Here is a 27,852-nt window from a genome sequence, read left to right as displayed (position 1 = left end):
CGCGCTCCAGCCGGGCCTTTTTTGGCGCTGAGGGAGAGCAGACGGGCAGGGCCGCCGCTTCGGGGGAGCGAGGCTGAGCCGCCGCCCCCGGGACCAGGAGGAGGGGCTGCCTCGGGGGGCGCCGCCGCGACCCAGATAGGCCGGGCGAGCGCGGGAGCGGGCGGCGGCCCGTCGCCTCCTTCCTCCTCCGCGGCGCCATCCCTCGGCGCGCCCAACCCGGAACCCGGAGAGCGCGTGGGGGCGGGGAGGCGAGCGTGCAGAGCTGGCGGGCACCCCCGCGGCCCCCGGGCCCCCAGCCATGTCGGCCGAGGAGATGGTGCAGATCCGCCTGGAAGACCGCTGCTACCCGGTGAGCAAGAGGAAGCTCATCGAGCAGAGCGACTACTTCCGCGCCCTCTACCGCTCCGGCATGCGCGAGGCCCTGAGCCAGGAGGCCGGCGGCCCCGAGGTGCAGCAGCTGCGCGGCCTCAGCGCCCCGGGCCTGCGCCTGGTGCTGGACTTCATCAACGCCGGCGGGGCCCGCGAAGGCTGGCTCCTGGGCCCGCGGGCGGAGAAGGGCGGTGGGGTGGAGGAGGAAGAGGAGATGGACGAGGTGAGCCTGCTGGCGGAGCTGGTGGAAGCGGCCTCCTTCCTTCAGGTCACGTCTCTGCTGCAGCTGCTGCTGTCCCAGGTGCGGCTCACCAACTGCCTGGAGCTGTACCGCCTGGCGCAGGTGTACGGGCTGCCCGACCTGCAGGAGGCCTGCCTGCGTTTCATGGTCGTCCACTTCCACGAGGTCCTTTGCAAGCCCCAGTTCCACCTTCTGGGGGCTCCCCCTCAAGCCCCCGGCGATGTCAGCCTGAAGCAGAGGCTGAGAGAGGCCCGGATGACGGGGACTCCTGTCCTCGTGGCCCTGGGGGATTTCTTGGGAGGACCCCTGGCTCCTCACCCCTACCAAGGGGAGCCCCCATCCATGCTGAGGTATGAGGAGATGACTGAACGTTGGTTCCCGCTGGCCAACAACCTTCCTCCCGACCTGGTGAATGTCAGGGGTTACGGGTCCGCCATCCTGGACAACTACCTCTTCATAGTGGGCGGGTACAGGATCACTAGCCAGGAGATCTCGGCTGCGCACTCCTACAACCCCAGCACCAACGAGTGGCTCCAGGTGGCCTCCATGAACCAGAAGAGGTAAGCACCCGGCAGTGCGGCTTCTTTCCCATCCATTCACTTGCTCGTTAGCTCGTTCCCCTAATGTTTACTGGGCAGTCACAGGAGCTTGCGCCGAGGTGGGAATGACATCTTCAGGAGTGTTGCTGGCCTTGACTCTGGCAAAGCGCCCAAAGAACTGAGGACTTGCAAGGAAGAAGTGCCCCCCCCCCGCGCCCCGCCCCCGAGGTCAACTAGCTGAGTTGTTTCCTTGCAGGTATTGCACTTTTAGGCAAACTGCTTTTTTTTTTTTTTTTTTTTTTTTTTTTTGCCTCTTTCCCAGGGGAAAAAAGGAATCTGTGGTTTCCTAGAAGGATACTTTCAAAGAAAACTTTCTTTAATTTGCTTTCATTTTTACCTTTTTAAATTTTTTATTTTTTTTATTTTTTAGGCTCTAATCCTGATTACAGTGACACACTGGGCAGTAACCTGTAACACAGTCTTTGGAAGAGTTTGTTGTTGTCACTGACTTTGAAGCTTCCTACATTGGGCACCAATCTGTGCTCAGGAGATAAACATTAGAATTGTACATACGATTTATTGTTTAAAGTGCCTCTTATTTTTTATCCTCTCTTTTGCATCTTCCTTCTTTCTCAGACAGATTCATCATTGACTGAAAACTTGAGCCTGGCAATGGTCACCTGCAGAATTAGAACATTTCTGTCCACCTGGCCTTCTCCCTTCCCATCCTGCAAATCCCTCCCAGCATGCACTTGGGTGACTTGGAGATAGGAAAAGGAGGAAGGGAGAGGAGCAAGAGGAGGGAATGGAGCTAGGAAACGAACAGGAAAAGAAAAGAGCAGGGCGGATGGAGCAGAGGTGGTAGGAAGGAAAGGTGGTAGGATCCAAGACAGCCACAGCCATTCACAAGTTGGGAGAAGAATCAGTGTGACCCACGAAAGGACCCTCTCCTCTGGTCCACTTGTACCCATCTCAACCCCTACATGGGCCCTACTCTAAAGTGTGGAACCAGGAATTGGGGGACTCACCACCTGGCAAAGAAAGTTGTAACCGTTACACATACTGACCTTAAGGGTACACCAGGCCAGGAGGATCAGTGACTTTATTTCTACAATAACATAAAATTCATCTTGGAAAGTGTTCTGTTTTTCTGATGATAAAAATAATATATAGTTATTCTAGAAAAGTGGAAAAATGGAAAAGAATCAAGAAATAGAAAGACCGTTATTCCTATTCTCTCCTTCACAGAGGCAATAACCTTTTACAGGTTGGCATGTTTTCTTCCAACCCCTTTTTAGTGCATTATTTATACCATATTTAAAATTTGATATCAGATGGGTTATTTTGAAGCATATTATAATTAAAGCAACAAAGAAACATTCAGTGTTGTGGATATTGCTCAGATTAGGGGGTGGAAGGCCCTGGGGACTAGCCATCACCACTATACACACTGTCTCCAGTTGTATCAGCTGAGGTGATCAGCATCCTCACTGCCCCCACCCAGCTCCAGCTGTAACTGTAACACAACACCTCACAGAATTCTTTCTTTACAAATCCTTGGTAGTCTTTTTCTTTATAGGAATATCCATCCTCTGAGGGGAAAAAAAGGTATTCAAGCAATGCACGAATATGTGCTTAGAAAAATTGCAAATGACATGAAAAACCAGAGTAACAAATGGTATCTATTGACATACCTTTATATATTATGCGTTTATAAATATATTTATGTTACATTTATATGTATATTTATATATATATATATACACACACATACACATTAAGAACATTGATGATTGTTAACAGGGAAAAATGTGTATGCATATGCATGTACCTGGAGGGGTGTGTATGCATCTAATACATACTGTTACACTACAGTTGATTAGGCTGTGCTGATTATTATGGCCACTAATATTTCCATTTTGAGAGTTTTTTCTATATCAACAAATGTAGAGCCATCTCTTGTTAATGGCTGTGTAATGTTCCAGCCCGTAGATGTACCATAATGTAATCAGCCCTTCCCTTATTTCATGAGCATTTAAGTTGCTTCCTTTTAAAAAAGATTACTCTATTTATTTATTTATTTATTTTCAAAGTGAGCTGCATGCCCAGCTTGGGGCTTGAACTCACGACCCTGAGATTAAGAATCCACATGTTCTACCAACTGAGCCAACCAGGTGCTCCATTTAAGTTGCTTCTATTTGCCATTATAAACAATGCTATATTGAGCACTTTGGCATATGTGTGCCTGTCTTAGCTGGCATATATCAGTCAGTCCTATATGGCAAATTCCTGAAATTCCTGGATAGGTGGGCCAAAGTGCAGGTATGTTTTCAATTTTGGTAGTTCCTGCCAAAGTGCCCATCAGAAAATTCATATTTCCTCTCCTTGAAACAGTGTTTGAGCTTGCCAGTTCCTATTCTCTTGCCAAGACAAGATATTATCATCATTTTTTATTCCAATCCAATGGGCAAAAACACTGGTGTGAATGTTTCTGCTTGGAAGAGAGATTTTTCCTTTCATATATTTATTGGCCTTGTGTATATATTTTTTAAATGGTTTTTGCCAATTAAAAAGAAAATTGGTTTATCTTTTTCATATTCATTTCAGAAGTTCTGTTTATGTATGTATGTAGAATTAATCTCTTGTCTCTTAGATAATGAAGCACATGTTTTCCCCTGTCTTTAATTTATTGTAAGGCCCCAAAAATGAAATCTTCCAAGTGACGGGGCAGGTGAAGTCAGTGACTAGAGGGGTGGGTTGGGATTACAAGGGACCAGAGAGTTACCACCCCACCACGAGGACTCCGCTTCTCAGCCACAGCTCGTTGCTGCCACCTAGAAGTAAGGAACAGTGTTGCCAGACGGGCAGACACCCCGATTTTCAAGTGTTGGCCACTTCTTTGAAAAAACAAACATCAACAATAACAAAAACCTTGCAGGCCAGACCAACACTGGCCTTGTGAGCCTCTAGTTTTGGACTTCAGGTTTATTTCATATATATATATATATATATATATATATATATATATATATATATATATAAAGTTTATTTTATACTTATATATTTATTTTTGTTTATATGTATATAAAGTTTGTTTATTTTAAGAGAGAGAGCGAGTGGGGGAGGGACAGAGAGAGAGAGAGGAAGAAAGGAAGAATCCCAAGCAGGCTGGGCACTGTCAGCACAGAGCTCGATGTGGGGCTTGAACCCATGAACCATAAGATCATGGCCTGAGCCAGAATCAAGAGTTGGCTGCTTAACAGGCTGAGCCATCCATGTGCCCCCATAGTGTATTCTTACATGAAGACATTTTAAATTTTTTTGTAGCCAAATTTGTCAAATATATCCTATTAGCCTTTAATCTTGCATTGGAAAGCCTTCTACAAGCTAAGAATATGCAAATACTCATTGTCTTGTAATATATCTTTTATAGTTTTGTCTTTTTACATTTATATCTGAATGTGTTTGGGTCTTAATTTCATATAATAAGGTATAATGTAAGGCTATAGCATGTTTTTTAAATGTCCCTCAAACTGACTGATTTACACAGCCAGTTACCAGATGCTAATTTCCTGTTTCCATATTGACTGGCCATTCCCTTTTAAATAGCACGTGTTTGTTTGTTTGTTTATTTTATTTTTAGAGAGAGAGTGTGTGTGTGTGTGCAAGCAAGAGAGAGGGGCAGAGAGAGAGAGAGAAAGAGAGAGAAAGAATCTTAAGCAGGCTCTACACTCAGTGCGGAGCCCAACCCAGGGCTCAATCCCAGAACCCTGGGATCGTGACCTGAGCTGAAATCAAGTCCGACCGTCAACTGACTGAGTCACCCTGGTGCCCCAATAACACACTTAAAAAAAAATAATGTTTATTTATTTTTGAGAGAGTGAGAGAGAGGCAGAGAGGAGGGGTAGAGAGAGAGGGAGACACAGAATATGAAACAGGCTCCAGGCTCTGAGCTGCTAGCACAGAGCCTGACGTGGGGCTTGAACTCATGAACCATGAGATCGTCACCTGAGCAGAAGTCAGATGCTTAACTGAGTGAGTCACCCAGGTGCGTCTTCACACTTTTAAATTATTGTAGCTTGGTAAACTATTTTATTGTCTCATGGAACTGAGACCCATTTGTTCTGTTTTGTTTTATTTTAATTCTCTTAGCCATTCTTTGTACATTTTCTTCTTCAGATAAGCTTTGATTTTTTTTAACGTTTTATTTTATTTTTTGAGAGACAGAGAGAGACAGAGCGTTAGCAGGGGAGGGGCAGAGAGAGAGGGAGACGCAGAATCTGAAGCAGGCTCCGGCTCTTAGCTGTCAGCACAGAGCCTGACGTGGGGTTTAAACCCATGAACGTGAGTTCGTGACCTGAGCTGAAGTCAGACGCTCAACCGACTGAGCCACCCAGGTGCCCCTCCTTCGGATAAACTTTAGAATCAGTTTGTCAAGTCCTGTTAGAATTTTGTTTGGGATTACCTTGTGTTTATCAAGTTGGAGGAGGATTCATAGTTTCAAAATACTCTGCAGCTAGAAAAATGGTTCATTTTTCCATGCATTTGTTTAGGTCCTTTGGTCCTTCAGGAAAGGTTTCTTTTATTAGCTTTGTATCGTCTGTATATTTTTTCTATTACAGTTATTCTCTGGCATTTTCTAGTTTCTGGTTTTTTTCTACACAGATATTTTTTTCCCGCTGAATTTTTTTATTGGATGCCATATTGGAATTTGTAACCTTCTTTATCTCTCTCATACTTTGGCTCAGACCTGACATAAACTCAAGTGGAAAACCCTTCCTGAACTCTCAGTTGGTCTAAATATTCAAAGTATGCTTCTCTAGAATACTCTCCACCTAATGAAATTTTCTGGTTATGCTTGTTTCTCTCCCTTCCAATCAGGGCCAGTTCAATGTTTATGTATAGTCCTACTGCTAACATGGTGTCCAAAATATAATAGATGCTTAAAATGCACAGTTGTTTTGAACTATGGAATATGTTATATTATTAAAATAAAAGTGAATGTATGATTTTATTTTTTAAATGTAACATTATATAGTATTTTTATCTTGTAGCAGTCATTATAGTTATTTAGCATAGCTGAAAAATAATAATAAGTAACATTTAATTGAACATTTACTCTGTACTAGGAAATGTTCTTACTGCTTTGCACATATTATCTCACTTATTTTTCATAAAGGCTGTATTAGGCAGGTTCCCATTTTACAGAGTCAGAAACTGAGGCATAGAAAGTTAAGTAAATTGCTAAGGTGTGTAATGAGTAACCAAATGTAAATATCCATTGGATAGATATAGCCATTTAGAGTATCTACAATTTGGCTTATGGACTGGCAGTGACCATTTTAATGCAGATTTAAAATTTTTCTTTTTAAAAATTATTTTTATCCAAAAAGTGGGGCACAGATACTTTATGGTACTGTGCTGTTTTTCAAAAGTTCATTAGCTTTATGTCTTCATTTTTCTAGTCACTGTTGGATGAACAGCAAAGATGACATGGCTCCTGTCCTCAAGGAGTTTCTAACTGAGTTTAGATGATGAGACAAGTAAAAACGAAATCTAGAATGGAATTGTTGCTGTGTGATGTGTCTAACACAGTTTTGGGAAACACCGGTGGAAACCTAGAACCTTGAGTGAAATATTTTGGCCTCTGTCACACAGCACTTCACATCTATCTTGATTCACTGCCTTTGTGATGTATCTGTACAGTTTTACTTTGACAAAGGGGTCAAATGCTGAACAGCCCACTTTCCCCAGGGACTAAACAGTGTGGTAGTCTCAGAATCTTAAATGGTAAAGGACAGGCAGGAACCCTAGCACTGAGAGATTCTGTAAGCCCTTTGCACTCTGGAGAAAATGGTGCTATATGACCAGTAGTGGACCACCTCCTCCCCCCACCCCCACCAAAAAAGGAAGGGAGGAAGCAAGGAAGAGATGGAAGGAAGGAAGGGATGGAAGAAGGAAGGAAGGAAGGAAGGAAGGAAGGAAGGAAGGAAGGAAGGAAGGAAGGAAGGAAAGAAGGAAGGGAGGGAGGGAGGGAGGGAAGGGAGGACAGGAGGGATGTTAATGTTGTGCCCACACACTTGAAAATGGCAATAGGAGTACATAGCAGTCTTTGAGAGGATGCTTTGAAGTCCAGGTATGCAACATTGCCCAGTGGTCCAAACATGGATTTGATCTCAGGAGTTGTCAGGACATAACTTCTAATGTAAAAGCTTGTGTGCCCCCAAATTTCTCACCTTCCCTCCTCACTTTAATTGGTGATAACTTGCAGGAACTGGCCACTGTTGCAGTCATCAGTTCATTAATTTCTCTATTTCTAACATTGTGTCTAGTCTCTTCAATTGCCTGCACTTTTATTCTGAAATTGGAGTTCTGCATGTGAGTACAGAAAGGCTGGGAGAGAGTGAAGTCTCCTGGCAGAGGTGGAATTACAGTTGTCAGCTTTGGCTGTCCCGTTTTTCTCTGAGCCATAGTTTAGTATTTGGGGGGCATTTCTAGAGTCATGGAAACCTGGAGAGATTTTGTGCTCTATGGTTAACATAGCAGTGGAGCCCCAGAATAGTGTGAAGGAAAGAAAACTATGTGTCTATTCGTTTCTCCCTGCCCCCCCCCCCCCCCCCCCCCGATTTTGGCCAATATTTAAAGTTGTTTTGTGTGCTGGAGTTTCTCAGACAGGGTAGTAGGTAGCAACTGCGACCACTTCTGTTCCTAACCTTTGCTCTCTCCCCTTCCTGGTTCCCAGAGGAGGTTAATCTGTAGGGAAGTAGCAGAAGGGGGAAGAGGACACACAAGGACCCAAGTGCTCTGCAGACTGTACAGTCCTCTTCTGAGTGGTTGAGAAAAGATGGGAGAAAGGTTCTTGCCGTTTTACTCTAATGTTCACTCTAATGGCAACAAAATTTTCTATGTAGCAAACCATGACAATGGTTTACATTTCTTGAGCTCTTACTCTGGGCTGCATGTTATAGTCAGTTTTAGATGTCACTTCCTGTTTCATGCTCACAGCATCTCTTATTATTGGCTCCATTTCCCCAAAGGGGAAACTGAGGCTCAGTGAGTTGAATTAGCTTGCACAGTTTCATGGCCAGGACTCTAAGCCACCCAGACGTCTGTGTCACCTGCCTCCCTACAGTTGTATATAGCTACTGTTAATCTGTGCACCCGTGTTCAGGGTGCTTCATATCACTTCGTCCTTAAGGATTTAATGAGCTCTTTATTTCCTTGAAGTCAAGTAGAAATTAAATCAGCATCTAAATTTTTTTCACTTTCATTTCTATTCACTGTAAGTCAGTCAAGTACATAGCTACAACACATCGTTATTTGGTTTAAAAATTCTTCTTTTTACCCCTTGCATGTAGTATGTCAGGGATCAATATTAAGAAAATACTGTAGCGATAATATATATATATTTTTTAAATTGATAGCTTGGATTCATACTTTTACCATTCAGGAGGTGAAGAGTGGAAGAGTTATGTTCAGAAACTTGCAAATGAAGTGCTACATGGTGAGAATTTATGGATGAGAAAGCACTTTGTACATAATTCCAGAGTACATGATGGGGAGTGACTGTTGCAGTTAACAAATGAGAAGCAGACCTTTTTGGAGTTAAGAAACAGACTGTGACAAGCAGAAAAGCATTTCCTCTTCTGACTTTCTGCAAGTGTTCCCCTTTCCAACTCTTACTGTGTGTGATGATGTGCTTTTCTCCACTTCACAGATGGGGAAAGTGAGGTTCAGATGACCTGAGATTCAGTGACTTGTCCAAGGTCACATAGCTGTTGAGTAATGGAGCTGAGATATCCCTGTATAAGCCTGGGCTCATAATGCTCGGCAGTGTCTCTTCATTAAGTGGCCTGTTTTGGGGTGGCAATTTCATCTTAAACCCAGTCTTGGAAAGTTTCTTCTCTTCAAGTGTATTTGAGCATGCTGGGGTCTGGAGAGATGAAACTGTTTACTTTTGACTGCCTATTCACTCAACCCTTACATGTTTGCTTAGGACAAATGATTATGCTGGATGAATATTAAAAACGGTTTTGATCTTACAAAATTTACTATCTGTGTACCTTTGGTGAGCAAAAACAAATTTTGGGCTGGTAAAATTTAGTGCTTATTTATAAGCTCTATTTCCTTTGGTTCCCCAAATTTGCACACATAGAGAGGGCATAATGGTCAGATTTTAAGGACCATTGGCAGCAGGAAAAGTAAGCAACATGAACCAGAGACCCCCCAGTAACTGCCACCCCAGCAAAGTCTATTGGCATGAAATCCTGAATGGCTGGCTGGATTTAATGGGCAATATGAGGTTCTTGTTGAAGGGTCCTCTGTTCACTCTCTGATTTGAAAAACAAAACAAAACCCAAACTCACTTACATGTACACATTATAGGCACCTTTGAAAACACCATAGTGTAGGTGGCCCGTTCTAGCATGTTCTATGTCATAGTGCATCAGTGTTTATTAAACACCTGTTCAGGGATTGGGCATGGACTTCTTGTTCACTGTTTCCTCTTCATCTACCCTCTTACATGTGTTTTTCACTATTTGTGGCCTCTACCCTGGTTCTTTCTTAGGACATTGTTACTTTTGAAGATATTGTTGTGTTGACAACAGATGTGACCTTTAAATTTACCTGGTCTACTTTTTTTATTTCAAACACTAGAAAACTGAGAGATTATAATGACAGCATCTTATATCTGTGTAGTACTTGCTGATAAACTGTTTACTGTAATACCCTGTGTAATGTGTAATACCCTGTTTGTGTAATACCCATCCTGTGATGGGTATTATCCCCATACTGGAGATGAGGAAGTGGGGTGTTTGGGCCAGGGTCTCCGGATTTGTGCTTTAGGTCGTTTGGTTCCATCGTGCTCTGCTAAACTTGAGACTGGTGTATACGTCATGTAGACTGACCCAAGCGTTTATCCTGTCTGGCCTTCAAGGAGTCCATTAATCTCTGTGTGCCAAATTGAAACAAATTAGTTTTTTCAACACAAAAGACATGAGACTTTTATCTAGCATCTGAAACCGATGAGCAGTGCTGAATTGTATTACTGATAATGGGGTTTAACACCAGGGTATTCTCTTTTTAAAGTGTTTTCTATTACGATAGGTGAACATTTATTGATTTACGTATTTGTTGTGTTAACATGTGTAAATACTCGTAAGAGTGCTGGATCAAAACTCGTTTAATTAATTCAGTGCTTATGTACCCCTACGTTATTTGTTGTGAAGCAATATATAGGATGCCCTCATATGGGGGGGGGGGCGAGGCAAGTGATCTGTCTGGGTAAACTTGTGGTAGAGGGGTCCACCCTTTAGTGGGCACCCTTAGCATATGCCTGGCTGTGTAGGAGGGGCTAGCATGTACCTAAGAGAGATTGTACCCCTAGGTAGGAAGAATGGGAAACATTCTGAGTCAAGAGACAAGGGAGTGAGGTGGTTATGCATCTCTCCATCAGTACTTGCTCCCGCTGCTAAAAGAAGTATTAAGTTTACTGTATACAGAGTATCTTTGCTTCTTGGCATAAGGCTAAGCAAGAGTCTGCTATATTGAATTGCTTATCTCCAACTGCAGAAGTTTGGAAAATGCATCCTTCTTGTGAATTTTGGGGGTAGGAGTGAAATTTGAGATGTCATTTGGTCATTCCTCTGTCCCCAGGCACCCAACTTGGAGAGCTAATTTTCTTCAGATATCGAGCATATTCCACACTCTGCTTTAGCAGTTCATGCCATTGTCTTACCTCTTAATGATCAATAAGAACTGACTCTCTGGGCCTTTGTATCTGTCTTTCAGGTCTAACTTCAAACTTGTGGCCGTCAATTCAAAACTCTATGCCATTGGTGGGCAGGCTGTTTCTAATGTTGAGTGTTACAATCCTGAGCAGGATGCGTGGAATTTTGTGGCACCCCTACCAAATCCTCTGGCTGAGTTCTCTGCATGTGAGTGTAAGGGAAAAATTTATGTCATTGGAGGATATACTACCAGAGGTAAGTGAAGGGGCTAAGTAAGTGGTCCTTTTCTGTGTGAGCTTCTGCAGCATGGGGAAGGGTAGGAGGGTGCCAGAGGAAAACACTCTGGCGTACACATTGTGATTTTATATGTTAAATACTGCATATTTACATATCTGGGAGGAAGAGTGTTGTGTATTACAGGGGTGGTTTGGGCAGGAGGGACCTTTGATGCCTTTGTGTGAGCACGAGAATTGAATGGGGGTAGAAGGAGCTATGAAGAGAATATGTATTTTCTTTCTGTTCTGAAAACCCAGCCTTGTGACCAGTAGTCCTGTGACTTGTCTGGGTTACTCCCATCCTTCTCCCGAATACATCTAACACAGAATTTAGAGCCAGAACATCCTTGAGGATCTTTGTTTCCACTTTCTCCCTTTTTGAGCACAAATTTGTCAGACAGTTTCCAGAAACTCAGCTCTAGGCTGTTGTTTACATATCATAAGAGGGTTTTAAGAGACACGAATGTAAGAGAATTCTTTCCTGATCCAGAGGTGAGAGGTGGTTATGCTCTTTATTAAACTGTACATGTGTGTTTTTCACTTTTTTTGCTGGGTATTTGATAGTTAAGAACTTGGAAATAAGTTTCTCCAGTAGGTTTTATACTACTGTTCTTGGTAGGAAGCTTCTCACATGCTAGAGATGGAAAAGAGCATGGTTGTGGTAAGGCAGACAGGGCAGTGGCAGGGCCACCAGGAAGAGGCGTGTCCTTTCCTTTTATCCCTCTCTCCCGCTTGTGTCAATGTTACCTCTTGGCCAAAGAAATTTATTTGTTCATTTGGTCTACCTGTAAAACACCCAGAACTTACAGAGAAGGTATAACTGGACTCTTAGGACTTTTAGCTACATTGAAATAGTAGAGTTACCATTTTATCTAACATAGTGAAATAACCCGTCTTTCTTTTATGATACAACATGAGAGGACAGAGCTCTCCAGCCTTGGCTGACAGTAAGCCTGGAGAAATGATGGTGATGTGTAACTTTGTAAAGGACAGAAATCCACATGCTAATGTAGTGTAGGTGCCAAAAATTATTTTTACCACAGCCAAATGTGTTTTGTTTTAGGGATTTATGTTAGAGGGAGAAGTTAAATGTAAGGTGTTTTTTGAGCATATGGTTTAGAGTGTGTGTGCACGTGCACAAAAGATTCTGAGTAACAACACATCTTAGAGTATCTCTAAACGGTTGATTTGGTGGGGGGGATGGTGAGCGGTGTTTTAGCGTCCTGTGGCCGACTTAACGAACAACTACAACTTAGTGGCCTAAGCCAATCGAAATGCATTCTCTCACATTTCTAGAAGCCTGAAGCCTGAAATCAAGGTGTGGGCGGTCATGTCCCCTCTGAAGGCACTAGGGGAGAATCCTTCCTTGCCTCTTCCAGGTTTGGTGACTCGACATGTTCCTTTGCTGGTGACTGCATCACTCCAACCTCTGCCTCTATCTTCACATACCTTCTTTTCTGAGTGTACCCACGTCTTTTCCTCTTCTGTCTCTTGTAAAGAAAGACACACTGCTCATTGGATTTTAGGGCCCACCTGGATAATCCAGGATGATCTCATCTTGAGATCTTTAACTTAATGACACCTGCAAAGCTCCTTTTCCCAAGTAAGGTTATATTCAGAGATTCTGGGGGTTAGGAGGTAGACATATCTTTTTGGGGGTCACTGTTGAACTCACTGTAGGTGCTGTTTATACATTTAAGGAGAGGCAGTGACCCAAGAGGAGTGCATGGGAAGCAGTGAGTTGGTTTTTTTTGTTTGTTTCTTGGTTTTTTTTTTAAACACCCTCAAATTTTTATCACTGTGGAGCTATTCCCAATGTCCCTCTCTAGTGACTTTCCACTGAAGATAAGATAATTGCCAGCTTTTTTGTTATAAATAATTGAAAAAAGAAAAAAGAGCGAGATCTAGCAGTCATTTCCTTTATCTTCAACACTGGTGTTCAGGGTATAGTGGTCAAAAGCCCCCAGAGAATTCCTGTGTGTGCATATGTACCTCTCTGTGTGTCTGTGTGCCTTTTCTCCTGGGAAAGTAAATACAGTTATTTACTTATGGACATTTCTAAGAATTCTGATTCTCCATAGATTTTGTGACACAGAATACACCCTGTGGGCTGATATAATGTACGCATGTCCCTTGGCTTCTCTTCTGAGCAAGAGCTGGGATGCATTGACAGGCAGCCCTATAATCCAAAGAGTACTCTGCTGGTAGATTTCCTAGTTTTTCCATGACCCTGGCTGAGCAAATGTTCTTTAGATTTGACCTGGAAAACCCTTGCTTGTGTGTTTTCTAGTTTTTCAAGCCACTACGAATGTACCTTCATCATTTGGGCCACACACAGTGGTTCCTGTCCTGGATTCCCCAAGCCAAATACCTGTGATGGGATGGTTGGGTGATGTGGATGGATGGATGTTTGTGTAAGGGTTGAAAATGGGTTTTCTGAGATGAGAGGGCAGGACAGTTCCTTGGACTCTGAAACACCTCTCCTCTTCTGCTTGGGATCTTCCCAAGCCTCCCTAATGGTTGCCTGTATTTAAAACAAGAAATCATAATTGTCATAAAACAAAATGCAGGGCTCAAAGTTGCATTCTTGGTCTGCTGACTTAGGTAGACTTTTAAAATTTAGTAAGTAATAGTTCATGATTTTTTAAAAAAATTATTTAATGTTTATTTTTGAGAGAGAGACAGTATGAGTGGGGGAGGGGCAGAGAGAGAGAGACAGACAGACAGACAGACAGAATCTAAAGCAGGCTCCAGACTCCAAGCTGTCAGCACAGAGCTCAATGCGGGGCTCAAACTCACACATCGCGAGATCATGACCTGAGCCACAGTTATATACCCAACCGACTGAGCCACCCAGATGCCCCTTGTAGTAGTTCATGATTAGATTAATTCTGTGTCAGGCATTGAGGAAATGAAAAGAAATTCAATAGAGAGCAATAGTAACCACTCAAGGGAAGAAGGGTGATTTGTTAAAGTTCAGAATCCCCTCTAAATATAAAAGCATAAAGATTATTCCACCAACTCAGACCACCTCATATGGTCTGAGCTCTTGTTGGGTGAGGAGAGAAAACATTTACAGAAGACCTGGGAAGACCTTCAGACCTGGGACTGAGAAATGCATGGAAACTTCACTAGAATAAGTCCTTTGTATGCGTGGTGAGAAGCCAGGTTCACTGGTAAGGAGCACTTTTTGATAGACTGGTAACCAAACTCCCTTGGACTATCTCCTAGAATGAGTTTTATCACAACAGCTATAACAAAAAGAAATACAGGGAGGTGTTAGGATGGGTGGAAAACAGAAGGAAAGTTCCCTAAAGCTGTAACAATTCTGAAATTTCTGCTGGCGTGGAGACATGTGCACACACAGGATTTGGTCTCCTTTTAGTTCTTTCTGTGCCCTCTTATGAGCCCCCCCCCCCCCCCGCCCCTCCATTTAGTACCAGAGGCTGTGATGGAGCTCTCTCATCATTGCCAACTGTGGGTGGGTCCTTCTGTCTCAGGAGGAAGTGTCCTACCCTGTAGTTACACGTCCATTCCCAAGCGAAGTTGTCTCTTCCATGGATGGATTTTGTTGTTTGTTTAAAGAACAACAAACAGAAAGTTCATTCTTTCTGATAACTCAGAGCATTTTTTTTTCTGCTGAGGCTAAAATGTTCCATTTATTCTTTCCTAGAGGAGAAGTGGGTAAAAAAGAACAATTAAAAAAAAGAACGAAACTAGATACTTTAAATTTCACAAGCATTTTTCAAAAAGAGAGTAGGTAATATTTTTCCTTAAAGTAGCCATGAATTCAACATAATGTTAGGGCAGTCTTTCATCTGCTTTCTGATTTTATACACACAACAGCTAGTCATCTCTTGTGAAGCGGGCACAGGGAGAGGGAAGGGCCTTTGGTAGTATGTCTCTGCTGTTGCAGCCAGGAAATAGAATTGCCAGGTGATTCCGTGGCTGATGGCCACAGGTGAGACTTCCGCCTGACTTGGCAATTATGTGCTATTTCATTTCGACAGCCCCTGAGGATCTTGCTTGGCTCACTTGTCTTGTGTATTAGAGTCGGTTGTCAAGAGTAGATCCTTGGGGCTCAGCCTGTCATCTGGATGTAGAAGTCAGTAATTCTGTAGATAGTTGAGAATTCCAACGCCCTGATTCTGTTTACATTGGACTGGTGGTTCTAAATGTGTAAGGGTGCCAGGTTCTAAATCTGTGTCCTGGCCCTGTTGATTTAGAGAGCCTCCCAGGGAGGGGGACATGCCTGATGAGAGGTGAGGGAGATGATTCTAAACCGATCTCCTGCCAGCCACTTCAGAAACCATCGTCCGACCTCTGCTTCTCTGAAATAGTTTTGCCTCTGTGCTGCCAAATTATTCCGGCGGGGGTAGATGTTTATTACTGCCGAGGCAGGCAGTGACGTTACTGTGGCTGTGTCATCTTGAGGCTTCTCTCTTCGTTTCAGACCGCAACATGAACATTTTGCAGTACTGCCCCTCTGCCGACATCTGGACACTCTTTGAAACGTGTGACGTCCACATTCGCAAGCAGCAGATGGTGTCTGTTGAGGAGACCATCTACATCGTGGGGGGCTGTCTGCACGAACTGGGGCCCAACCGGAGGAGCAGCCAGAGCGAGGACATGCTCACCGTGCAGTCCTACAACACGATCACGCGGCAGTGGCTCTACCTCAAGGAGAACACGTCCAAATCGGGTCTTAACTTGACTTGCGCCCTTCACAACGATGGCATCTATATCATGAGCAGAGACGTTACCCTGTCAACCAGCCTGGAGCATCGAGTTTTCCTGAAGTACAACATCTTTTCAGATAGTTGGGAAGCATTCAGGCGTTTCCCAGCCTTTGGACATAATTTGCTGGTTTCCTCTCTTTATCTGCCCAATAAAACAGAAACATGACTGAACTGACTTAGAATTTAAAAGAAACCTGGTTCAAGACAAAAAAAAAAAAAAAAAAAAAAGAAAGAAGAAGAAAGAAAGGAAAGAAAACAACCCATAGTGTTCCATTTCAAGGGAGAACGATTTCTAAAGGGAAAACATGGGTTAAAGTTGGTCACATGTACAATAGCTGTAAATAAGCTTACTTGAACTAATTACTTGAAAACTTGTGGAGAAAAGAGACCAACTTTATTATTTTTTTAATTATTGATTGTTAAATGATGGGAACGAATCCATGATAGTATTTTCATCCAGATATGGTACCCTTGGGCCAGTGACTGAAACTGCTCATCAAAAAGAAGATTCATTGTATCTGCTTTAGTGAAGGGCCAAAGTCAATAATTGACATTGAATGGTAAAGATCATTTTAAAATCTGTGTTGTTTAGGTCACTTGAAATGTCATTAATACCTTAAGTGAGAAGTTTTTGTTGTTGTTACTCATTTACTTGACAAACATTTATAGTAACACTATCCTTCACCCGTTTTCTCCCCCATTCATTCTCAATGTATACTGCCAGTGGTTTAAAATAGGGTTCTAGGTTTAGATATTTTATTTGCACACTACTTTCTAGGAAACTTACAATGATGGAACCCTACAGTGAGTCCTTGCAAGCATCCAGTCCTCCCAAACTTGCATAAAAACACTCTCAGCTATTTTTCCAAACTTTTTGCAATTATGTGTACTGAATAGAGAGGCAGATATAACCTCTTATTTCATGTCTGTGGCAGATTGGGAATTTATGTGGGCAGATAAGTTGCAGTGCTAAGCATTCTGCGTTGTTTAAAAGAGAAGATATATTGTTTAAAAGGATGGAGATAAATATATATATTTTTGAAATCGAGTCTTAGAAGGGAAGGGAACACCAAATAAGAAAAAAGTTTGCCTTTAAGAGTTGCTTGTAATGAATGTATTGGACTTAGTTCTTTTTTTTAAAGATAAAACAGATGCCTTTATCATATTTAGGTGAGGCATCTTTCTAATTTAATCTTAGCCTTTTAATTCATGCTTTGCTTTTATGAGGTAAGGTGAGGATAGCTGCGAAACGTTTGTGCTGGAGAAGGGAAGCAGCTCTTACAGAAGTGGAGTGGCCTCTGGTGGTATTTCTGAAAGTAGGTGACATGCTCTACTTGCCTAGGTTGTTAAATCAGGGGGAACTCAGCTCAAGCAATCATTTTCAGTAAGTCAGTTGCCATGAATAAAAGCCTCTGCCAATCATAGGTCAGCATCCCTTTAAACATTTATACTTCTAGAAATTTGATTTTGGTGGAAAAACCCTTTCTGAATTTCTCTGGTCTTTTGTAATGGAATCAGTGAAACTGTGAGCTGGATTCCGTCTTTCTGTTCTGACATTCCCGTACAGCGTGCCTCACTTTTAAGAAAGTCCCACAGAAAAGCAGAAATGATCATGGCAAATTCATGCGTTCACCAGACTCCCAGCACCTCCGGTATGCATTCATTGTGAGGATATAGTGCAGGGGACTTGATTTCTTCAGCAGAGTTCTTCAGTTTATCAAGAGTCACTACAGGGTTTCTTTACAACCGTGGCCTCCTAGTATAGTTAAAATAAGGGTCTGGTTGTAAAAATTTTATTTGCACAACTTTTCAGGAATACTTCTATTAAGTAAAATGAGGCAAGCCTTTATTGTGGACATGGAGACAGATCTTTGATCTTGTCACCAAATAATCATATCAGTACTCTACTTAATACTATTTAAGGGTTTCTAAGCCATATCCATTTATTCGCAAATACTTAGCCTTTAAAAAAAAAAACTCAAATCTTGGGGATGGTACTTTAATAATAGATTTTTATTAATTTATATTCATTATAGAATTGAATTTCCAGTGATCTATAATTTCATTGCATATATTTAAAAATCTAATTTATTTTAGATAGTGTTAACTTTTGTTGTGACAGATCTTAAATTTTTTAAAGCTTAACCTTGTATATTCAGACGATCCTAGCCAGTTGAATTAGTTCTGAACAAGTTAGACCTTAGCTTGTAAATAACCACGTCTTATAAAATGTAATATTGTTGCTGCCAACCAGTTCCCTTCCTGATTACATTCTTTGGGTCTGTTTTCTTAATGTCAACAATTAGATTCTTGGACCAAATGAAGGCATACTCTGATCCACAAAGCTCTTTTTATAAACCAAGTTTGATGTGTGCATATGTGCATATTGTCTGTATGTGTGTGTGTGTGCACGTGCACTGGCATATTATAGCTCTAAGATACACAGACTTCTAACAAAGTTTTGTTACTCTGGGCTGCTGAGGGTACTTGGGCAAGGCAGAATGTGCAGTAGGAACACATTTGTGCATTTGGGACATCTTCCTGCTGTGCACAGCAGCTATGTTGGCATTTTGAGGATAATTTTAGTTTAGCTCTGTTCTCTTGTTGATGCCAATGTTGTATTGAAGACTGTACCTGTGATGAGGGTAATGATGCTTTGAAAATTCCCTGTCACCCCCAGGACATTGCTTTTTTATTAAGTTTTTTATTTCAATTCCAGTGTAGTTAACATACAGTGTTATATTAGTTTCAGGTGTACAATATAGTGCTCTTTGTTAATATCCCTCTATTTCCTTCCTTCCTCTGAATGCTTTATCCTTCTTTTCTGAAATGCTTCTGAGGGATGCCAGACTCCCACTGTGGAGAAGGGAGTTGCTGGGAGGACCCCTGTGGTATCCATCCCTCTGGAAGCAACCAGTTTTACTAAGAATGGTCGGAGCGGCAGAGTGAGTCCTAAGTGTGGATTGGTAGAGGGAGGTTGGTTCTGTCATTCTTTCTGGCTTTCTTCTCCACTTGGTTTCAGTGGCCTCTCCCCTTAGCATCCTTTAAAGTTTTTCTGATAAAAATGTATGAGTTTATTATTTCAACAGTGTTGGTTAAGTCATGACAATGAAGTACTGAGAAGGTTATGAATTCTAGTAAGAAACAAATAAGATTAAGCATGGAAACCAAAGAGAATTTAACTCGGCCGTGGTTTTTTGAACCAAAATCCCAAGTGATTCCAATAGATATCAATTAAAGTTGTACAGAGTGGAGAAAGCTTTTTCTCTACAAAGGGAATTAAAAGTAAATGCTTGTTCTCTTTCAGTAAAGAATTACTTAATGAGAATTTTGGATGTCATGTTTTTAGATTTCCAGGTTAAGTCATGACCCTACCTGTTTGCCACACAGGTAAATCAAGTGGAAAGGCCTTGGCCTTCTTGGTCAACCAGCATTTAATGAGCAGTGGCTTAATGCAGAGCACTCGTGAGGCAGCATAGCAACAGAAAGGGAATATGGGTGAGTTGTTGGATGCCTTTCTCCTAGGCCAGGGATGGGAAATATATGACATCTGGGCCACCATTCTCTGATGGCAGCATTATGAATGAGTAGCACTCCTTTCCTCTGTGCCAGGAATTGGTCTCATAATCCATGTCATCAGTGCTTCCAGGCACCTGTTGCCCATCCATCAGAGTGAGGTGAATGAAGTCTGTCATCCCCGCCTTACAGGAATGAATGAATTAGGTGAGTAGATGCCACCCAAAATGGCTTTGAGAGCAGTGAGCTGATTCAACTCAGTTCCCTGGCTCCCAGAAATATTTACAGAAAGTCTGTTGTGTACAAGGTAATGCTAAGAATTAGGGATACAGACATAAATGAGCCACCGTCCCTGGCCTTGAAAAGCTTCTTGTGAAAATGTTTGCTGTAATCATTGTGACTAGTGCCCTCAAAGATGCCCACTTTTGCCAGTGGGCACACTGGGGCTCTTTGGCCTGGCTGCCTCTTCAGTCCTGACCCAGTCTGCCCACTGCTTCATGATCTTCTAACAGTTATAATGAACCAGCTCTTCTCTAAAATTAAAGATCACAAGCTATGTTTTTGTTTTAATGGTATGTTTTTTTTCCTCCCTACATTTCATTGTCTTCTCTCTACTTCATTTTTCAAAAAAAAATTGTATGTGATCTGCTATAAAGGTAACTACTAGGCACCACAGCCTGCCTGGCTAAGGGCTCAGCAGCTTGATCCCATGAGAAGGAGGAGCAAAGCCAGGGAAGTAAGTATGGGGAGAGAGGCAAGCTGTTCACGTGTGAGTTTATACCTATGCCTTTAAAACGCCTCCATAAAAAGTATTACTAAATGGTCATTAAGATGCTAGTCCTGACTGTAAGTCAGTTGTCTTTGCCTGTGTGATAACTATCAAAGGCTTTCTCTCCTTGTGTTTCATTCACTTAAGAATATTTGTTTTTTGTATTGTGTTAATTTAGGAACACAATCTAAAATGCATACCAGTTGGCATATGCTGACTTTTGTACTTGACATAACCAGTTTTATCCATTCCTACAGGAGACACTAAATGTAAAAGATGGTCAATTTTGCAGAGCAAAAGGGCACTGAAATGACTTTGGTGGGGTTGGCTGGGGCTTTCTCAAATGGATGTCATAGTTTATTACTAGTCAAGAAAAGGAAAATGTAATTTGCATTGTGTCATTTTTCTAAAAAAATTCTTAATAGGGGTTCTTTAGATCTAGTCTCTACAATGTTTTCATATTTAGTGGTCATTTTAGGAAAATTGATAATCTGTAGAATAAATAATTATGTTTTGTTATGACTGGTACTTTGTTAAAAAGGTTGTATTGTGTCTTACAAGTGTGGCTTAAAATGTAGACATTATGATATGATTTATTTAAATACAACAATGCCTACGGTGCACTCACTCAGATAGCATTCGTTTTGTGTTTAGAACTAGAACTATAGAAGAAAATGTCTTCAAATAAAATAGTTCTAAATCTTAATGGCCCACATTGTTGTCCGTGAGGTACTGTGTACCCGCTGTGTGGTCAGGGCTGTGCCAGAGCCAAGAGGAAACAGGTGAAGCCTGAGACAGGTCCGTCTGGTGGAGAGTTCCTGACTCGCAGGGAAAGCCAGACTAACACTTAGGATCCAGCTAGAGAGGTGGTTGTCCTATGGGAAGATGAGCCAAATGGGGCAGCAGAGGCTACAAGAGTCTTTGTCTTTAGTGTTTGGAGAAGAGAGATCTGGGAGGAAGAACTCTGAATCCTTAGAATTCTGAAGTCTCAGTCCCACAGTTCAGTTACAGCCCACCTGTCCCACCCTGTTTTCTAATGTTTCCCACGGTTTCCTTTTTTTTTCTTCAAAGTGTATTTATTTATTTTGAGAGAGAGAAACAGAGCACACAAGTTGGGGAGGTGCAGAGAGAGAGGGGGAGAGAGAATCCCAAGCAGGCTCCGCACTGTCAGCGCAGAGCCCGATGCAGGACTTGAACTCACAAGCTGTGAGATCATGACCCAAGCTGAAGTCAAGAGGCAGAAACTTAATCTACTGAGCCACCCAGGCACCCCAACCACTGTTTCCTTTTAAGTACCGCTCACTCCAGGAAAACAGAACCACACAACTCCTTGCTTTTGAGGCTGAGAGGGGGCTGGGGCAGCAACATCACAAAATGGGGTTCAGTTGCTAGATGATGTCCCACAGATGTCCATTCCCTTCCATCCTTTGGTTGTCCCTCATGTAGGAACATACCTGCACATACATGCCCTTCTCATACCTAGAATTTTAAGAATGACCCAACTTAAAACAACACTAAGATGTATCCACCAAGGGAAACAGTCAAAAATCAGATCCAGCCAGTGCATCCAAAGGTAACATTGCAGCTTATTGCACCCCAAGTCCAGAGCTGTCAGGGGATGCCCATCCCTTCTGCGTCCACAGGTGACCACTCAGTTCAGACAGTATATGACGAATAATTCAGTCATTTTCTACACACTCAAGACACTCCAAAACAGCCATACCCAACACTGATGGAACATCTACTCTATCGAGGAACTCCAAGCACTTTTAAAATTTCACATATTTAACCCTCACAACAAACCCATGTGGTAAATACAAATATTACCCCACATTACAGTTGGGGAAACTGAGGCACTGCAGGTCACAAATCACCATTCAGGAAAAGGGAGAAGGGAAAACGGCACACTGCAGTCACTGGTCCACAATGTATACTTTTTCCTAAGGGCCAGCGAGGGCCCCTTGCCCCACGGGCAGAGTGGGTTTCTGGTCAGCCATCCCAGGAACCCTTGGTTTTGCTTTGCAGCAGGTTGTTCCCTGGCTCTGCCTAAGTGACTCTGCCCGCGTGGTAGCCCTCCTTGGTTTGGCGGGGGTGGGGTGGGTGTGGAGGGGACCTGAGAATTTCTGTAGAGGCTGGGGGATCCACTCTTCACAGGCCATAAGCATCTCCTTGGAGATCAAACCTCTTAAAAACCCGGTTAGATGTTGGCAGATCTGATCTCTGGCAACTCTGGGCTAAAGGCCCAGATCTAGTAGAGCTTGGTTTTTAAAACTTGAAGCCCATCTTTGTGATAATCTGTATTCCTGCCCATACTCTTTACCCTCAGCTTAATGGCTTCAATCTCTTCTTCAGCTTTGGGAAAACCTGAAACAATAGGGGTCTGCCCTTGCTAGTGTACATCCCAAGGAATATGCTGCCTTAGTAGAAATGACTGCCTCTTTGTGGCCAGAGGGGTTTGGGAGGGGTTTGGGGCATGAATTCCCACTATTTCCTTGCTTCTTCCAAAGGCCTGGTCCTGCTCTATTTTCCTGTTTGTTCATGCACCTCTGATTGAAACACAGACTCTGGCTCTTGCATTTCTGCAAGGCACACATCATCTGACCCTTTCCAGTTACCTGGCTGCAGGCAGAAGGGCTAAAAGCTTGGGTTCCAGAGCAAGACTAGCTGAGTCTGCTGCTCCGTTCTGCCACTTCCTAGCTGTGTAGCCTCGGTCAGGTTACTATATCTCCCTGGGCCTCAGGGTTGTTTTTTTAACTGTAAAGTAGGGGTGATAACAGTATCCACTCTATGGAAATATTGTGAAAATTGAATGGGGAGATCCATGTGAAGTGCTCAGAATGGTACCTGGCAGGTAGCCCGCCATGAATATGACCTGTTACTGCTACCAGAGATGTTGGCTGTTTTCCTTACACCTTCAAGTGTGCTAACATGGCCAGCAGCTTATGCCCTTCTTAAAATACTTTACTGAAGCCATTAAGAGGTAGCTAACAAATTCCAAGATCCTGGTGTGTTTCTGTCATTTTTCCCAAAGAACTGGCTTGAAGGGTTTGAATCCCAAGACAGAATAGTGTAATCGGTTCCCTTGTTCCTCACATAAGGACACAGATAGGGAGTCCTACCTATTCCACCCCTCATCTTTCTTTAGCTGGTCCTATATTTTGGCCTTAGATAATTGGAACACCCCATCCCAAATACCAAACTCTTTATTAAGACGTTGATTGGACCAGCTCAGGTCATGTGTCCATCCCTGGGGAAACCACCGTGGCTGGGGGGTTGGAGGGGAAGCTCCGACTCAACCACAGGAAACGAATTAATACCAGATAATAGGGGTTCCTCTTGCCAGAAGAAAGGGGTGTCGACTGCTGTATCCTGAAAAGACAAGCCGAGCCACCTGCTGATGGAACAGAGCTAAGCTTGTTATGCTTCCTGCAGTCAGGGAGGGATACCACCTTAAGTCTTAACCATGTCTCGGCAGGAGGAATTCAGATTTTCAGGCTTGGGCTGGATGACCTTAAAACATATCTTGAGACTGGGCAGAGTTATCATATGAGAGCTAAATCTTTGGGCGCAGAACTTTGTGGGCACATTGCAGTGAGATCTTGCAGTAGCCTTGATGAGAAAGCTCTTAGTCTTGGTTAAGTAAGCTAAGTATTTGGTTCATAGTGTTATGAAAGTTAACAAGGTAATAGTCCTTATGTGTGTTTCTTATTCCTGTTGTAGACTGCAGTTTCCTTAATGATACAGTGTCTTATTTTTTATCACCCAAAGTCAGGGAATACAGCAAAGCCTTGTGCACAGCAGATTCTCAATATATTTGTTGAATGTGGAAGGTCTTGAAGCCTTGTTGGGTTTCTAAAAAGAAATGTAGCTTTTGGTATATCCAGCCATAAAATTTCCTTAAAGGAATTAATATAGTGTTTTCTTGATCAGCAACTTTTATCAGAAAAACCCTGCAGTGTACTTTTCTCTTCTAACAGTGTGCATGACCCATCAAACAGGTGGGAGAAATTTCAGCTTCTGGCTGGCGCTGGAAAGGAAATTTGCCCACAAATGGTAGTGATGCCAGTGCTTAGGAACTCAGAAGCACTGCAGGAAAATGGGAATCAAGCCCCATCACTTTGTTATTTTCTTGTGAATGGAATCAGTATTAGGGCTTGAGTGACAGTACTGTCACTTAGAGAAGTGACGTCTTTTTGTATAATCTGAATTGAATGCCACAAATATACAGTTTCCATGATTTGAATACTAGATGGAAAGAGAAGTAGAAAACTAGATGTGTATTTTTGCTGAAAAGTGTTTTGAGTCAGTGACAAAGGGCCTGTTTCCTGTCTGTGGTCTAATCCCACCCTAAGCCTGGGAGGAGCCTCCTATAGGGTGAGGAAGTTCATGGAGCAGAGAAAGCACTGCTCACGTCACTTCCAGCCCTGGAGGATATCAAGGTGACGCTGGGCTTAAGGGACAGAGGTGAAAGATCTAATAAGAGGCAGTGTGATTCAAGTGGTTTGTGCCTAGAGGTGATTTTTCTCATAAAGTCTGGTGTGTTTGTATAGGTTTGCTGGCTGGTCTTGTTTTACCAAAGTTTCTGCAATTGAAGCAATGCCTTTTTGAAAGTCTGGGATGGGGCAGGGGAGGGGGGCAGGTACTATATTAGTTCCCTAGGGCTTCCATAACAAAATATCACAAGGTAAGTGATTTAACACAACAGAAACTTATTGTCCGACAGTTTGAGGCTAGAAGTCCAAAATTAAGGTTTCAGTAGGGCCTTGCTCCCTCTGAAACCTGTAGAGGATTCCTTCCTTGCCTCTTCCACGCTTGTGGTGGTTTGCGGACAACTTGGTGTTCCTTGGTCTGTAGCTGCATTAATCCAATCTCTGCCTTCGTTGTCATGTGATGCTCTCCTTGTATTTCATGGCCATCTTCTTAAAAAGGTCATATTAGACTAGGAGCCCACCCTCCTTGAGTATGATAATATTTTAACTTAGTTACAGCTGCAACAACTCTATTTTTCCAAGAAAGTCAATTCCTCGGAACTAGGTGTAGGACTTCAACATACCTTTCTTTGAGGGGAACACAATTCAACCAATAGCAAATACTAAATCTTCTTCTAAAACTTTTTAAATGTTGCTATTTTGTCTACATAATACCATTCATGGAGAAGGGGCCCATTGCATGGAAGGAGGTCTGCTTTGAGTTGCATACTTCCCCCAGCACCCCACCTCTTCATAAGGGAGTATCTTTTAGTAATTATAAATCTAAAAGAATAGGCTAGATTAGTCTCATACTGTTAATCATGCCTTGATGCCTATTTAATTCATTTTTGATTTCTATTTTTAATTAAAAACAAGGTATCTTTCTTAGCAAAGTACATGAATTAGCAGGGTTTCATGCCAATAAATTATGTCTGTGAATTTAGTGTTCTCAGTGTATACTGTTCCACACAAATTAATTTCTGCCACCCTTGAATACCTGGAAGGTACCCACCAGTCAGAATTCCTTTTAAAGCATGGGGCGCCTGGGCGGCTCAGTCGGTTAGGCGTCTGACTTCAGCTCAGGTCATGATCTCACAGTTCGTGGGTTCGAGCCCCACGTCGGGCTCTGTGCTGACAGTTCAGAGCCTGGAGCCTGCTTCAGATTCTGTGTCTCCCTCTCTCTCTGTCCCTCCCTGGCTCACTCTCTCTCTCTCTTTCTCAAAAATGAATAAACATTAAAAAAAAAAAAAGAATTCTTTTTAAAGCACCAGATATTGCCTCTAGCTAATTAGAAGAAAAAGAAGGAGAAGAGGAGGAGGAAGAGGAGTAGAAGAAGAAATTACTAGAAAGATATGGGCCAGCTCAATATTTAAAAGGAAATCAAAGAAGCAGGAACTGTGGCAGCTCTGGCAATTAGGAACAATCTCCTCAGGGCTCCACCCATGAGATAAAGGAACTCTGATTGACCTTAGGCCCCACGTCATCAGCTCCACACGGAAATTCAAGGAGTGAGCATCCTGACTGTCCAGCTGGAGCCCTGTGCCCACCCCAGGACAGGGCAGGGCACCTTGATGGAAAGTCCCACCGAGACTGTGCCCAGCGCAGGGAAGGGGATTCTCTGGAGCAAAACCAAGAGCAATGGAGTCAAGACAATGCTCTTCCCATCCTCGGAGCCATCTGACATGTTTGTTGTAGGTTTCTGGGTACCAGACATCATAAATCTCTAGTTCTATGGAGGCACTTGTGAGTAGTGAGGCGTCACCAGAGACCTGTTCCATAACTACTTTAAGAAAATTAAAAAACAAAACAAAACAGATCCAATGCTAGAGTTTTAGCACGTTAGATACCATAACAAACGCTGTTGACTTTATCAGTTTTCTTATCTGAATAGCCAATCTGGGTATAAAGAACAGAAAAGGAGCATTCATTTACCCTGTTTGTTATGATCATCACTGAAATATTCTATAGCCCAAAGTATGACAGCTCCATAATCCTTCTGAGACTTTAACTTGGAACACACTCTCTTTAGCCAAAAGTGCCCTATTGTGAGAGAACATTCTGACCTTTGGTCTATCTGGTTATCTGGTGGTACCCACAGCAATGCCATCTACTTCTACTACCTTAATCTGGGCTGCGTTATGACTTTCATAGGTCCTTGGCACTTTTGCCTTCATGTACCTCCTTTTCCATAAAAGATATTAAAAATTATATATATATATATATATATATATATATATATATATATATTTTAATGTTTATTTATTTTGAGAGAGAGAGAGAGACAGAATGAGCAGGGGAGGGGCAGAGAGAGAGAGAGAGAGAGAGAGGGAGGGAGAGATGGAGAGAATCCCAAGCAGGCTCCACGCTATCAACATAGAGCCCGACATGGGGCTCTATCACACCCTCACTGTGAGATCTTGACCTGAGCCAAAATCAAGAGTTGGATGCTTAACCAACTGAACCACCCAGACGCCCCCCCCCCCCAAATTATATTTTTTTTATTATACTGGTCTAAAGACAAGTAGAATCCAGGATAGAGTCATTATTATGTACTTATGTTTTTCTTCTGTTTTTAAAAGAAATTCCAAGTAAAACATTTTTACCGGCACCTCAAAGTCCTGTGACACGGAGCCCAGTGTGCCTCATGGGAAAGTCAGCCCTGTGCTCAGTTTGACACATGCCCACCTCATCTCTATGCCTCAGCACTGCTCTATGAACGATCCAGAACCCACACCCAAAGGCCCCTCTCTGAGAAATATGTGCTCAGGCAGCCTGCATGCAGACAGCAGCTCCACTCTCACTAGCTGCTGACCTGGACTCAACCCCACCGTCCTCAGTTTCCGCATTTGTGGCGTGCAGGTGGTAATACCAGGTTCCTCTGTGATTTCTTATCAAGATCACCTGAGAAAATGTAAACATTTCCCACAGGATCTCACCTATGGCAGATACTCCATATATGCCAGCTACACTTATTTCTTGTGACTGCTGTTCCTAGGCTATGAATATAATGACCTCACAGAAGTTGCCCCTGGAGGAAATATGGTTGATTATTTAATGACTTGACCCCTTCCATGACCTGATACACCTGCAGAAGGGGATTTGACGAGGAAGTCCAGGTGGATCACGTGTAGTAGTACCATTACTCAAAAACAGCTCTCCCCAAAGAGGTAGGACTTTATCTACGTTTTATCTCAGAGACGCCGG

General features: G+C 42.7%; 1 protein-coding gene and 1 long non-coding RNA gene across 2 annotated transcripts; one reads left to right on the top strand and one right to left on the bottom strand.

Annotated features, from left to right (window-relative positions):
- Positions 1-177: 177 nt before the first annotated feature.
- Positions 178-20,885, top strand: KLHL42 (kelch like family member 42). Its single transcript, XM_058743257.1, has 3 exons — positions 178-1,170; positions 10,942-11,135; positions 15,609-20,885. Exons 1-3 carry the CDS (start codon positions 299-301, stop codon positions 16,058-16,060), a joined length of 1,518 nt encoding a protein of 505 aa, XP_058599240.1. The 5' UTR covers positions 178-298; the 3' UTR covers positions 16,061-20,885.
- Positions 9,850-15,613, bottom strand: LOC131519828 (uncharacterized). Its single transcript, XR_009265814.1, has 4 exons — positions 14,596-15,613; positions 13,527-13,679; positions 12,444-12,643; positions 9,850-10,101 (listed from the first exon to the last, which is right to left on the bottom strand). It is a non-coding gene; the product is annotated as an uncharacterized LOC131519828 (long non-coding RNA).
- Positions 20,886-27,852: the final 6,967 nt, after the last annotated feature.

Source organism: Neofelis nebulosa, chromosome 8, assembly GCF_028018385.1.
Source record: "Neofelis nebulosa isolate mNeoNeb1 chromosome 8, mNeoNeb1.pri, whole genome shotgun sequence".
NCBI lineage: Eukaryota > Metazoa > Chordata > Mammalia > Carnivora > Felidae > Neofelis > Neofelis nebulosa.
This window is presented reverse-complemented; position numbering and strand designations above follow the sequence as displayed.

Coding starts and splice junctions, on each gene's coding strand:
- KLHL42 (XM_058743257.1), top strand. CDS start 299: ATGTCGGCCGAGGAGATGGTGCAGATCCGCCTGGAAGACCGCTGCTAC. Junction 1,171..10,941: donor GCCTCCATGAACCAGAAGAG/GTAAGCACCCGG, acceptor TCTGTCTTTCAG/GTCTAACTTCAAACTTGTGG. Junction 11,136..15,608: donor TGGAGGATATACTACCAGAG/GTAAGTGAAGGG, acceptor TCTTCGTTTCAG/ACCGCAACATGAACATTTTG.